General features: G+C 46.3%; 1 protein-coding gene and 1 pseudogene across 1 annotated transcript; one reads left to right on the top strand and one right to left on the bottom strand.

Annotated features, from left to right (window-relative positions):
* Positions 1 to 4,902: 4,902 nt before the first annotated feature.
* On the bottom strand, positions 4,903 to 6,310 carry CLDN3 (claudin 3). The gene has a single exon (XM_011371516.2). It carries the CDS (start codon positions 5,948 to 5,950, stop codon positions 5,288 to 5,290), a length of 663 nt encoding a protein of 220 aa, XP_011369818.1. The 5' UTR covers positions 5,951 to 6,310; the 3' UTR covers positions 4,903 to 5,287.
* A 7,154-nt stretch (positions 6,311 to 13,464) lies between these two features.
* On the top strand, positions 13,465 to 13,582 carry LOC111746572 (annotated as a pseudogene).
* The last annotated feature ends 1,106 nt before the right edge of the window (positions 13,583 to 14,688 follow it).

Raw genomic sequence — 14,688 nt, 5'->3', positions numbered from 1 at the left:
CAGTGACTCCTGCCTGGAAAGCCTCCTACTCATCTCTGGCCATCTAAAACCTACTTATTCAAGATCTGGTTCAGGGATTCCACTACAAAGTTTTCTCAGACTGTTACAGATATTCGTGACCTCTGAATGCTTCTAGAAAAACATGATATTCCTTGATTGCATGTAAGACACAGTCATTTTATTCTCCAAATTGCACCATGGGCATGGGCCTTGTCTCTCCTTTACTGAACATCAGCTCTGTGCTGGAAATTTTGCTAGACGGGGGGCATCCAAAGGTGAACAGGTTACATAGGGCCCCTCCCCCAAAGAGCTAATGGTCTAAGAGCAGGAAAAAGACAAGTTAAGAGGTAATTCTGGCACAGACTGATGAATGCCATGGTGTAGTCCTGGATATACAAGACTCTATGGGAACAGGCTGGGTGTTAAGGAAGCTTCCTTTAGCTGAGACATGAAATGACTTCTTAAGTTTGCCAAGAGGGTGTGGTGAAGGTAAGGAAACCGCTCCAAGGAGAGAGAACGACTTGTGCTGAGGGTCCAGAGAGTGCAAGGTTATTGATGAAATGAAGGATGTCTAGTGGGGTTGGGCTTTGGTGGCAGTGGGACAATATGGAGAAAGCAAGCAGAAACTGAGAAACAAGCATGTCTCTGCTCTTGCAGGACCTCTTAAGGCATGCCATGGAGTCTAGGTGGGATTCTAAGAGACATTTGGGAGTAGGGGACTGGAAGGATTTTAAATAGGGGAGTGACATGGTCAGATTCAGGCCTATGTCACTCCAATAGTCACTAGGCTATTCTGAGGTGAATGGCTTGGAAAGGAGCATAGATGGATTGGGGCTGTAGAGGGGGAGCCTGAAGCCAGGAGATCTTCTCAAGGCTGTTGCAGAGATGGTGGTGGCCTGGTTGGAATCATGGCAGTGCAAGTGGGGAAGAAGAGAGGTAGACACAGAAATACCAACAAGGTTGACAGGTGAGGGGCTGATAATTAATCGGAGGTAGCAGGGCCTGAAGCCCAGTCTCATCAGCTTGTGAGTCTTGGTGGCTTCACCGCATAATGCCTGTCTTGCAGGATTCTTACGGGGATCAAACAGTACAGAGACAGTATCACATCTCTTACGAATGAGAGTGAGAGGTGGCCAGTGACTTATCCAGGTTCCCTCAGCCAGCACCAGAGCCCGTGCTCTCACTCTCTACCTGCTCTGCACAGCATACGTGTCTTGGCCCACATGGCCTTTAATGGAGCCCTGGAAGGAGAGGAAGAAGGAAGGTACTGTCTGTTCTTCCAAACCTACCGCAGACCTTGAGGAAGCCACAATAAATGCTGTGTTTGTTTGATAAAGCGCTTGGCTTTTGGTTTCCATAGCAGGAAGAGCTAGAACAGGTGTGGCAAGACAGGGGAGGGCTGCGGCACTACAGTGGTAGGTGGGGTGGGACAGAGTCCCACAGCCTGGCAGGGGGCTTCAGGGCTGTGGATTTTGAAGAAATCCTGGGACCTTCTCCCGACCTAGTCATCTCTCTCATGTTCCCAGTCTCCTGCCTGGCTGAATACACCAAAATATCAACAATATTTATGTTAATTAAGGTCCTACCATGTGTCTAGCATTGTGCTAGGTGCTTTTCGTATACACAGGCATGTCTTCATTCCACAAGCTAGCGCTGGCCTGCAGTTGGTGCTGTAGACAGAGAAACTCAGCACAGTTCCCCATACCTTGGGAGATGTCCTTCTGGTGGGGAAATCTGAAAAGAAACAAAACAACATAGTGTAGTACGTGCTGTGATGGAGTGAGAATAGGCTGTATGGGAACCCAGAGGATGACTCAGATAATCCTCAACACAGCCCAGTGCTATTATCATACCCATTTTGTAGATGAGGAAACTGAGGATCAGAGGAGTGAACTGCCCTGTTTTCCCGGTCAGTTTGGTTCTGACTAATTTTCTTCTGCAGGGGGTGATAAGGATCATCTGGTTCAACCCCCTTGTTGAAATAATGGGGAAACTGAGACCTAGAAGGGGACGCAATTGCTCAGAGTTGCACAGGAAAAAGAACAGATCTAGAAACCAGTTGACTCCCAGTCCAGGGTTTTCCTTGATACCAAATACCTTTCTTTTCTCCAGCTGTCTGAAGATTTCCTGGGACCCCCTCATGTGGAACCCTCCTTGGCTTATGGTCTATATGTTGAAAATCCTACCACCCCTGTTTAGACCCTAAACTCCAGAAAGGATAAGAAGAAGTTGTTAGGGCAGACGCTGAAGCCAAGTAAGGGTATGTGTGCCTGCTGGAGGGTTGTAGGATAGAGTAGGAGATTTCACTACCCACTCCCCCACCCCCCTCAAGAGGCCCCAGGGGAGCCTGGGCTTGGAAGAGACCAGAGAGCTAGGGGATGGTTCAAGGCCCCAGAGCCCTTCCCGCCTCACCAGAGGACTGGGTCCGGCTTGGAGGTGCTGGGGTAGGCTAGCTGGCTCTGGGCCTCAGGTTGTCCGGCCTGCTCTCTTGAAGTTGGTGGTAAATGAGTAATCTTCCTCCTGCCTACAGGGCTCTCTGGGACAAAGAAGCCACCTGGTACCCCTCAGTTCTGGCTTGGCCCAGTCTGGCACCCTGGCTTCTCTGGCCAGAAACTATGAAAGTAAAGCCATATGCACCCCCTTGGCCCTCCGTCCACCCCACAAATACCATCCCAGGCAGTTCCAGAAAACATTTCTCCTCTCAATTCCCTCCCCCTCACCTACTGCTAAGCCTCCTCCTTCTCTGACCCTTCCTCTCACTGAGCCTCCTTCCCTTCACTGACTCCCTTCACTGAGTCCCCTCCTTTTCACTTGGTCTCCTCCCCTCACTGACCTTCTCCACTGTGCTCCCTTCACCAGACTGAGGCCCCTCCCCACTGAGCCCCTCTGCCTTTTCTGAGCCTATATCCCTCTCTGAGCCTACATTCCCTCTCTAGCTTTTCCTGGGACCCATCTTCATCAATCATTCCCCTCACCTTCATATGCAGTCACTCTCTCTGTTTCCTTCCCCCCAGGCTAGAAGAGTTGGAGAGAGTGTAATGGCAATCCCAAACCCTTTCCTAAATCTCACAGAGAATGACCTAAAGCTAGGGTATTCTTACTACTCATAGTAATCTACTTCCTCTTTGGATGGTCATACAGGGTGACATGCAGGGTTCCTTAACTGGAAGAGAATTTTGGGGGAGCTAAGTGGAGCATTCTACTAAAAAATCTGGTTGCCACTGGAACCTTTTGCTTTAGCTTTGCTGCAGGCCAAGAAGTTTGAGATACAATAACTTTGAAATAATTTCAAGTCTCCCCCATCCCGAACACCTGTCCCATGACCCTCACTCCCTGTCAAGTTGCTAAGCAAACCTCTTGGACGCAGGGTCTACATGTTCTATTTTTGCTTCTCATCTCCCACTCACTTTTCTGTCCGCTGTGTCTGCCCCCACACCTCTTGCTAAGGCCACCAGTGACTACTTCACTGCTTTTAATCCCACTGCTACCCCTCAGGCCTCATCTTGCCTGACCACTTCTGCAGCCTTGGACACCATGGCCAGTGCCTGCTTTCCTGAAACTTTTTTTCTCTTTTGTTTCTAGACTGACCTCATCTACTTCCCTGGTTTCGGTTTACCACTCCTGACTTCCAGATTTCTGTACACACCCGACCACTTCGCGGACATCTCTGCCCGGAGGTCCCATAGGCTTGCCAAGCTCTGTACACTCAAAACCGAACCCATCATCTTCCCCCAGCAACCTGGTCTCCTATTTTGGTAAATGGCACCACTATCCAATCAGTGGCCTAGGGCGAAAAATTGGTGTTCTCCTAGTTCTTTCCTCTCCTTCACCCCACGTATCCAAATGGTTCTCAAGTCCTGCTCATCTTGCTTAACAGCCCCCATCAGGCCCTGCTTCCAGCCCTGCTGTCCTGTTCCTGCCTTATTTCTGGCTTGCATCATCTCACACTCGGATGATTATATAACCTCTTAGATGGTCTTGCACCTTCATCAGCCTCCTTGAATCCCAGCTGCGAAGGGGGTGCTGGAGAGGTTATTTTATAACATAACTCTGACCGGGCGATCCCTTCTATGATCCCTATAACACTAGAGAAAGGTTCAAAGTCTGTCATTCCACCCACAAGACTCTCCATGACTGGGCCCCTGGGCCTCATCGCCACTTCTTCTCTCTCTCCTTGCTATCCATCCAGTAATGTTGAATCTCTTTCCTGGCCCTGGGCACAGGCCCCCTTTCCCACTGCCTGAACCTCCTGCACCTTTTCCAAGACACCAGTGCTTCCAAACCTTGTTTACCTCCAGCATTAGAGTGTCACCAAAGGGTTCTGAGTCCTCCCTCTTTCCCTCCCTTGAGAGTCCTAGGAAAAAAATGAGGCCTCTTTCTCATCTCTCCTCCAGGTGAGAAGATTCTGCCCAACTTTACTTTTGGTAAAAAACAATAGTCCTCTTTGTTCTTTTCCAAATATGAAATCATAGCATTGAATGTGCTCTTTCACTGGCACAGGGAAGATTCGGGTGTGCAGCTGCACTGTAGAAATCCGATGCTCCAAGCACAAACCCAAAGGGCATAGCCTGGAGAAGAGAGTCCCTGACACCCCCGCAACCACACACACACACACACACACACACACACACACACACTCACTCACTCACTCCATGACTCTCTTGGCCACAACATGCTGGAAGTGCCCACTACTGACTCTCTAGATTGGGCCTTAATCTTCTGTATCCCCAATGAATATACCAAATGACCACCTAGAGAACACCTAGCTGAGTTTACAGCTCCACTTTCTCGGCTACCGAACTTCTGTCCCTCTATGCTTCATCCCTAGCATAATCCAGCCAAGGCCGACACTTTCAGGGAGGTGGAGACTTGGCGGCACTCAGGACAAGGAGGCACGGAAACTGCAAAACGAAAGGCTTTTATTGAAGAATATCAAGTGGCCTTTTTCAAGGCTGCAGGTCCCTTGCCCAAGGCCGGCTTTGGGGCCGCGGCCCGACGGGGAGGGCAAGTAGGTGGCCACTCTACTCCAAGTTTCAGAGGGGGAGGTTTTATTGTTTATGCGGGCTGGTTCCCGGCTGGGGTCCGCTGTTCCTCTCCTTGCCCACGAAGGGGTGGCAGCTGGGGAAGGGGGTGGCAGCTGGGGAAGGGGTTACCAGGCTGGCCCCTCCTAGTCCAGTGCGAGGGCTGCCTGACATCTGGGGCGGGCTGGTCTCCGATGCAAGGCGGCATGCAGGACTGGTGGGCACTTCAGCGCGTAGGGGTGGTGGGGTCTGCGTGCTGTTGCCGCTCAGACATAGTCCTTGCGGTCGTAGGCTGTGCTGGTGCCCGTGCCGGGCCCGGCAGAGCGCGGTGCGGAGTAAAGGATCTTGGCGGGCGCATATTTCTTCTCCCGAGGCGGGCACGAGCAGCAGAGCAGCGCACCCCCTAGCAGCTGCAGCGCCGCGGCCGCCCAGCCCACGTACAGGCCGGCGCCTATCTCGCGCTTCTGGGCATCTGGCACCAGGGGGTTGTAGAAATCCTGGACGATGGTGTTGGCCGACCAGGACACCGGCACGAGGGTGAGCAGGGCGGCCAGCAGGAAGAGCACGCCCGCCACGATGGTGATCTTGGCCTTAGCAGTGTCGTCCTGCACGCAGTTGGTGCACTGGGCGCCCACGAGCGCCACGAGGAGCCCAAAGGCAGCCAGCAGGATGGCGACGATGATGAGGGCACGGGCCGCCTGCAGGTCCTGCGGCAGCGCCAGCAACGAATCGTATACCTTGCACTGCATCTGGCCAGTGCTCTGCACCACACAGTTCATCCACAGACCTTCCCAGGTGACCTGTGCCGTGATGATACTGCTGCCAATGAAGGCCGTCACACGCCACATGGGCAGCGCGCAGCACAGGATAGTGCCCAGCCAGCCCAGCACGGCCAGCGTTGTGCCAGCGATCTCCAGACCCATGGACATGGCTGCCGCGCCAAAGCCGGCTCTGCCGGGCAGCTCTGGGTGCGGGGAGGATGAGGGGCCGCGGCCGCTGGGTCTGGGCGGGAGCTGCGGCGAGCGGACGGATGGACGCGCGGACCGAAAGATGGACGCACCGTGCTTGCTAACGGCTCCGCTCTGTCAGCTCGCGCGGCGGCTGCGTCTGCACCTGCCTGCGGCTTTGTGGGCGGGCGGCGGGGACTGAGCTGGCCCTGGGTTGGGGCGGGTTGGCCTTAGATCAGTGCTCAGCGCTCCCGCAGGGGCGGGAGGGGCGGAGCCGCGTTCTCCCTGGCCTGGGGACAGTGACGTGGCCCCTCTTCCCACCTTTACCGAGCGCCCTGGAAGGAAGAAGTCCGCCAGGCGTGGCGCACAGCGCAGTGGTGGGGTGGGGATGCTAAGAGAGGGCGGAGCCCGGGTCAAGTCACCTCCCCTCGCTACTTGTCCTCCACGGCTCTGAAACTAATTCCCCGGGGCCGGTGGGGGATGGGGTGCCAGTCGCAATCTGTTTGACGGTCCTCCCAACCTCTGCATTTCCGGCACTTTTGGCACCGTCGGCGTGGGGGAAGGGACACTACCAGCTGCCGGGTATCGGGGGTAACTGGAAGGATCAGGGTGGGCGTGGCCGTGGTTGTTTTCTCTGCTGGGCGACTGCCCCAGGACCTGCGCACCTGCTCCTCGGTCCCTCGGCTTCTGAGGCAAAACTTGCCGCGCCGGATCCTGGCCTGATTCAGGCCCATGGGGTTGCCAGGCTGGGAGGTCTGGCCTCAGCAGCCAGGACTGCCTGCAAAGGCACCAAGAAGATGCCCCCGACCCGGTGCTGAGCTCAAATTCTCCTCCAGGCCCTCTGCAGCTTCCTCAGTAATTATCCCTCGCAGTGACTCTGTGTCCTTTTAGCTGAGCTGCTTTCCCATCCCAGAAGTCTCCCTCCTCCTGATTGAGGACCTTCCTCTCAGAGCCCTGTCTTCCCTCCCTCTGGGCCCCGAGTCAGTGATGGGATCCACCTTAATGAAATGGTGGTGAAAGAGATATGACCCAGGCAAAAGTCAGAGACCTCACCTGCTCCCACACCTGGGCTATCCCTTACCCTGCTTAGAGACCTTAAGGGTTGGCCTTGGAGGTTCTGCCTGGTCTGTCCCGAGCCCCCCTGCCCCATCTCCTCTCTTTGTCTCACTCTAGAGCTTGGATCTCCTGGCTATTCCTCCAGTATGCACGTGCTCCCACTTCATGTCCCCTATGTTTGCATAATGGGACATTTGCAGATATCCACGTGGCTCACTTCTACCTTTTAGGTTTTTGCTCTCAGCAAGGCCTTCTCTGACCACACTTTAAAATTACAACTACTCACCCTACAGTGCCCTGTCCTCTTTTCTTACTTTACATTCTCCTTAGCATTTAACACCACCTGCCATACTCTATATTTCTCTTACTTATTTTTAATTCTCTCTCTCTCTGCTCCAGTATGTCATCTCCACTGGGACAGCCAGAATATCTCCAAATGGACAAGGATTTCTAATGGTTTTTATTCACTGGCATCTACAGTGCCTAGAACAGTGCTGAGTACTCAAGAGAAAGTTGTTTCACGACTTGAATGAAGGAAGGGCATCACTTTCTTGTGTTCTTGCAACCCTGCCTATCTGGGCCCCCCTCCCAGCATAAATGACTGTTAATGGGACAATACTTTGTTACTTGAATCAGAGGGCTTTGTAATCTAGTGGGAACCAAGGGTGCTTCCAAGCTAGATAAGAGACTTCATAGAGCAGGACCTGGGGATTTTACTGGTTTTTGCCACGTCTCAGATCATGGGCATGTAGCCTGTGTCCTTTTCCAGAAGTGTCCAAGCCCTGGAGTGATAGAAGAGTAAGGTAAACAAGCCCAGAGGCCCATGGAAACCAGGGTCCTACTTCTTGCAGGGGCAAAGGTCTTGGGTGGGGCTTATTGGGGCTAGGCTGGGCAGGGCTGGGAGTGCCTGGCCAGAGGGCCCAGCTGGTGCTGGGTGGGGGCTGCTTGAAGGAAGTTTGTGGAGCCCAGGTCCATTTCAGTGGACTGCTGGCTGCTAGTTTCCTGGTTAGTGGCTTTGGGCTAGAAGGTAGACAGACCCTCCAGGCAGTGTGGTTGGGCTTAGTAAGGACTGAGGTCAGGTCCTATTGGCCAGAGAGTGGGCCCCTTGCTAGTTGTGCCCGGGTGGGTTGCTGTGAGCTCTATCTCTTGCTAGCTGTGAGGCTGGGGAAAGTCACATCTCCTCTCTTAGTCTCAGTTTCCACTGTAAAATGAGGAAACTGATGTCTACATGACCCATCTCACAGGGTTGTGATAAGAATGTAGGTAATGTAAGTGTATTGTAAACCAGAAAACAACCAGGGCGGGTCATGAAAATGTGCAGAGAAACTGTGTGGAGAAAGTGTGAGGTTTAGTTAGATGGACCTGAATTTGAGCCTGTCTCTATTCTCACCAGTCATGTGACTTTGAGCAAGTCCTTTTCTACCCTGAGCCTCAGTTTTCTCACCTGTGCAGAAGGCTTTGTTTTGATTTGCTCAGGTCAGGGGAGTGGGCAGGAAGAGGTGCCTTGCTCCTGAGTCTGAGTGAGGTGGGCCTGCTGGGTAGGGCTGTGAGGAGATGAGAATAGAAAGCTTCATGACCAGGGGCCAAACTTCAGGGACTCTGCAAATAGAACTTTGGCTCTGGGCAAAACAGCTCCTATCAGCTTTTTGCTTATATCTACCATGGTTCTTACAACCCTATAATAAAAAGACAAATAATCTAATTAGAAAACCGTGAGAGGATCTGAATAGATGTTCAGAATAGGCAAAAGAGATATACGAATAGCCAAAAAGCACATGAAAAAGTGTTCTACACCATTAGTCATTAGGGAAATGCAAAGCAAAACCATGCAGAGATACCATTTCTCACCCATGAGGATAAGAATCGAAAAGAGAATATGGAGAAATTGGAATCCTCTTATGATGGTGGTAGGAATGTAAAATGTTGCAGCTGCTTTTGAAAACAGTCTGGTCTATGGCCATGCCACCCTGAATGTGCCCGATCTTGTCTGATCTCTGAAGCTAAGCAGGGTCAGGCCTGGTTAGTGCTTGGAATATTATTTAGCCATAGAAAGGAATAAACTTCTGATACATATAATGACATTGATGAACCTCAAAAATACTACGGTTTTGGGCAGCCCTCGCTGCCACACCACCTCCCGAGAGAAGATTTCAATACTGAAGCCCAGAGAGAAGAGATGTGACTGAGGTCACAGGACTAGTTAGCCTCTGAAGCAATACTGACCCTTTTGACACGTAATCCAAGATCTTTTCAACTACTCCAGACTGCCTTCCATTATTCAGACACTTTAAAAACAGCAATGTTTGAAATACCTTCAAAATGGCCTCCCACAACACAATCTTCAAAGGGGGAAGCAAAGTTCTGCATCTTAAACCTTCCTTAGTTTCTTAGGTTCTATAGTTGTTTATTTTGGTTACTAAGCAACCACCTCTTTATAATTCCATGTCTGCTCACAGAAACTGGGGGTTCAATCAGGGTATCTTCAACTACTTATTAAATTTATTCCTTTGTAAGTTGAGCTTTGGGAAATTGCACCAAATGGATTTCTTAGTCATACTTTGAAAAATAAACCTCCAAGTCTATGCAACTCCCTCCCCCAAAATATTATGGTTAGGGAGAGAGACCAGTTGCAAAGGATGACACATTGTATGATTCCATTTATAAAAACTATACATAGTAGGAAAATCTCAGTTATTTGGGGAGATTTTGTAGATTCCTCAGGATTTTCTACATAGGCAATCATGTTATCTGCAGATAGGGATAGATTTATTACTTTCTTTTGGATCTGTATACCTTCTATTTCCTTTTTTTTTTTTTTTTTTTTGCCTTATTGCACTGGCTAGAAATTCTAGCACTCGTTGAATAAGAGTGATGAGAGCAGCCATCTCTCTTTGTTCCTGATCTTAGAGCACATTTCACCATTGTGTATAACGTTATCGGTTGAGTATAATGTCACAACTGAAATAATTATGTGATTGTTCTTCTTTAGCTTGTTCATGAGGTAGATTACTTTAGTTGGTTTTTGAATATTGAGCCAGTCTTGCCTGGAATAAACCCCACCTCGTCATGGTGTATAATTCTTATTTATATATTGTTGAATTCTATTTGCTAATATTTTGTTAAGAATTTCTGAGTTTATATTCATGAGAGATATTGGTCTAAAATTTTCTATTTTTATATTGTATTTGTCTGGTTTCAGTATTAGGGTAATATTAAACCAAATAAATTGAGAAATGTTACTTCCTCTTCTATTTTTTGGAAGAGATTGTATAAAAATGGTATTAATGCTTGTTTAAAATTTAGTAGATGTGATAGTTAATTTTATGCGTCAACTTAACTCAGCCCAGATAACAAGTAAATATTATTTCTGGGAATGTCTGTGAGGGTGTTTCTGGAAGAGATTAGTATTTGAATTGGTAGATTGAGTAAAAAAATTATTCACCAGTGGGCATCATCCAATTTATTGGGGACCTGAATGGAAACTAAAGGACAATGGAAGGGCAAATTGCCCCTCTCCCTTCTTGAGCTGACATCCATCTTTTCCTGCCCTGAGACATTCACGCTCCTGGTTCTCAGGCCTTTAGATTCAAACCGAACTATACCACCAGCTTTCCTGGTTCTCCAACTTACAGATAACAGACTGTGGGACTTCCCTGCCTCCATAACCATGTGAGCCAATTCCTATAATAAACCAAACTGCCTTTATCTATGTCTATATCTATTTATATCTATATCTATCTGTCTATCTATCTATCTATCTATCTATCTATCTATCTATCTAGCTAGCTAGCTAGCTAGCTAGCTATATATCCTATTAGTTCTGTTTCTCTGGATAACTCTATTTTTGAGTGCATAACTTTGTATAGCAATTTAAGTTGTTCTGGATATTACATTATATGTATATAACTTATCACAGTCTATTGGTGTCATCTTTCACCAGTTCCAGTGAAGTATAGAAACCTTACCTCCCTTTATGTTTTTTACCCTCTCCCACTTATAATCTATCTTAAATATTTCCTCTCTATATATTTAGAATCACATCAGACAGTAATTTTTTAAAATTATAATTTTTGCTTCAACTGTCAAACATAATTTAGAAAACTCTAGAGAAGGAAAACCTATTGTGTAACATATATTTATATATGTTTATTTATATATAAATATATCATTTATATATTTTAATTGGTTGAGTTTGGCTATTATTTATGTATAAACAATGCCTATTTATCTGGGAAAATCAAAATGGAAAAGAACATTAGAAAAATTATAATCCTATCCACTTAAAAATACCATTTTTGACATCTGGTTGTATAAGTCCCAAGACACTTTTCTAGTTATTTCTATTCAAAAGCGTGATCCCCTAGAATGTAAACTTGAATACCCTAGGGACCTTGTCCAACTGCTCTACCACTTTATTTTTAGTACTAGAATACTGTAGTGCCTAGCAGAGAGTAAGCACTCAGTAAGTACTTGTTGAATGAATAAATGAATGGGGTTCTATTGTACTACTGTCTTATAACATATTGTAATTAATTTTTTTAATTAAAAAGTTTTACTTTTTTGTGGCAAAATGCACATAACATAAAATTTACTGTCTTAACCATTTTTAAGTGTCTCGTTCAGTAGTATTAAACACGTTCAAATTGTTGTGCAACGATCACCACCATCCATCTCCAAAACCCTTTTCATCTTGCAAATCTGACACTCTATACTCGTTAACACTAATTCCTAACTCCCTCTCTCCTCCTTCTGTTTTTATGAATGTGACTATTCTAGATGGCTCATATAATGGGATCGTACAGTATTTGTTTTTTTTGTAGCTGGCTTACTTCACTTAGCATAACATCTTCAAGTTTCATCTATGTTGTAGCATATGTCAGAATTTCCTTCATTTTTATATGTATATATCACATTTTGTATATATGTATATATCACATTTTGCTTATCTATTCATCTGTTGATGGACACTTGGATTGCTTCCACAGTTTAGCTACTGTGCATAATGCTGCTATGAACATGGGTGTACAATATCTCTTTGAGACCCTGCTTTCAATTAATTTTTGTATATGGCATTAGGTAAGGGTCCAACTTCATTCTCTTGCGTATGGATATCCAGGTTTCTCAACACCATTTGTTGAAAAGACTTCCTTTTCCTATTGAGTGTTCTTGGCTCCCTTGTTGAAAATCATTTTAACATATATGTGAGAATCTATTTCTAGGCTCGGTTTTGTTCCATTGGTCTATTTGTCTGTCTTATGCCAGTACCATAGTGTTTTGATTACTGTAAGTTTGTAGTAAGTTTTGAAATCAGGAAACGTGAATCCTCCAACTTTGTTCTTTTTCAAGATTGTATTGCCTATTTGTGTATAACCCATATTTTTGCTTACCATTTTTCTTTTTCTTTTCTTATGTTCTATGGATCGTTTTTCTATCATTTCCCTTCTGTTTAGAAAACTTCCTTTAGTTATTCTTTTGGAGTTGCTCTGCTTGTGACAAATTCGCTTAATTTTCCTTCATCTGCAAATGCCTTCATTGTTTTCTTCATTCCTGAAGGATATCTTCACTGAAAATGGGATTATAGGTTCTTTTCTTTCAGTACTTGAAAAATATTGTGCCACCACCTTCTGATCTCCATGGTTTCTGATAAGAAACTTGCTGTCCTTCTAATTGTTTACCCTTACAGGTAAGATGTTATTTTTTTCTGGCTGTTTTTAAGATTTTTTTTCCCCTCAGTCTTTTGTTTTCTGAAGTTTAAGTATGATATTCCTTGGTGTTCAGTTCTTTGGGCTTATCATGTTTGAGATTTGCTTAGCTTCTTAAATCTGTAGGTTTATGTCTCTTGCCAGGTAGAGGGAGTTTTCAGCCATTATTTCTTGAAGTAATTTTCTAGCTCTGCCCTCTTTTTCCTCTCCATCTGAGGCTCTAAAGACACAAATGTTAGATCTTGTGTTATGATCTGACACATGCCTGAGGCTCTGTTCATTTTTTTCCTGTTTATTTTCTCTTTTTTTGTTCAGATTGGGTAATTTCTATTATTTTATCTTGAGCTCACTGATTCTTTCCTCTGTCCCTTCTCTTCCATTCTTGAGCCCATCCATTGAGTTTTTAAATTGCAATTATTGTACTTTTCAGTTCTAAACTTGCCATATGGCTCTGTATATCTTCTATTTCTTTGCAGATGTTTTCTATTTTTCATTTATTTTAAGTGAATTTATAATTACTCCTGTAATTGTTTTTATCATGGCTGGTTTTAAATGATCTTTGTCAGGGAATTCTAGCAACTGTATCATCTCTGTGTTTGCATCTATTGATTGTCTTTTTTAATTCAGTTTGAGATCTTCCTGGTTCTTAGTATGATGAATGATTTTTAGTTGAATCTGGGGCATTTTTGTATTATGTTTTGTATTACGTTCCAAGATCTTATTGAAACCCTCTGTTTTGTCTACGGCCATGCCACCCTGAACACACCCAATCTCTTCTGATCTCAGAAGCTAAGCAGGGTGGGCTTGGTTAGTGCTTGGATGGGAAACCATTTAGGAAGACCAGGTGCTGTAGGCATAAATAATAATAATAATAATGATAATAATAATAATAATAAATGATAATAATAATAAATAAACCCTCTGTTTTGACATTGCAGGAGAAGGATGAGGAAGGCCTTCCTCATATTATCAGGTAGAAGTGGAAGTCCAGGTTCTCCATTTGGCCTTGATCAACACCTGGGGCAGGGGAAGAAGGTGGCTCCTTGTTACTGCTGAACAGGTGTGGGAGTGCCAACTGCCCAAATGGTTTCTGCTGATGGCGCAGTAGGGGTAGCTTTCTCTGACACCAAACCAGAGGGTAGTGGGTGTGGTGCCTTTTTCTACCTGGTGGGTATAAAGGCTAGACTCCCCATGTGGTCTCTACTGACACTGCAGGGGGCAGGGGTTGTGACACCACCTTGATGGGGATGTTGAGGTGCTTCGTTACAGATTCTTGAGGGTGGAAGTCTAGGCTCTCTACCTGGCCTTTGTGGTGTGGGTGGGGTAGAACTACAGTTTTTTCTCTGGTATTTGGCTAAAGTGGTGTTGTCTAAAAGCTTTCTCTCTTTCTAGACTGCCTCTTTCTTGGTTCTTTGACTAGAGAAAGCAGGGTTTTGTTGGATCTTTCTTTTGTCTGTGCCCATTGGTGTCTCTCAATTGCCTGCTTCTTCAGTTTTATGTCTGGGATATATGAGGGGAAAAAGAAGACCCAGGGCATTCACCATGTGCCATGAGGAGTCTGAGGTCAGCCAGCAGGATGGTGACAACGATGAGGGTGCCACACATCCTTGGGTCCAGAGGTCCCTTGGCTGGCCAGCCTTCTCTCCACCTTTCAAATTCTCTTGTTTGTTTTATCTATAAAGCCCAGGAATTTTTGTTGTACCTGGCAGAAAAAATAGGAAAATATATGTCTACTCCATTTTCTTGGAGGTGAAAGTCCCCCACCTGCTCTCTTTCACTTGGCTCTGTATATACATTTTTGTTCCCATTTGGTCCCTGTAACCACTTGAGTTTGAAACCCCTGGCTTAACCTTTGTAGTTCAATGTTTTGGTTCTGGTTCCCCTACTGGTAACCAATATGAGACATAGGAAAAAGAAAAGAAAGAAACCCAAAGGAACCTCAGTTGAGATTGGCTGGGGCTG

This window comes from Pteropus vampyrus, unplaced genomic scaffold, assembly GCF_000151845.1.
Source record: "Pteropus vampyrus isolate Shadow unplaced genomic scaffold, Pvam_2.0 Scaffold193, whole genome shotgun sequence".
NCBI lineage: Eukaryota > Metazoa > Chordata > Mammalia > Chiroptera > Pteropodidae > Pteropus > Pteropus vampyrus.
Note: the sequence above shows the minus strand (reverse complement) of the source record. Positions and strands in the feature narration are given on the sequence as shown.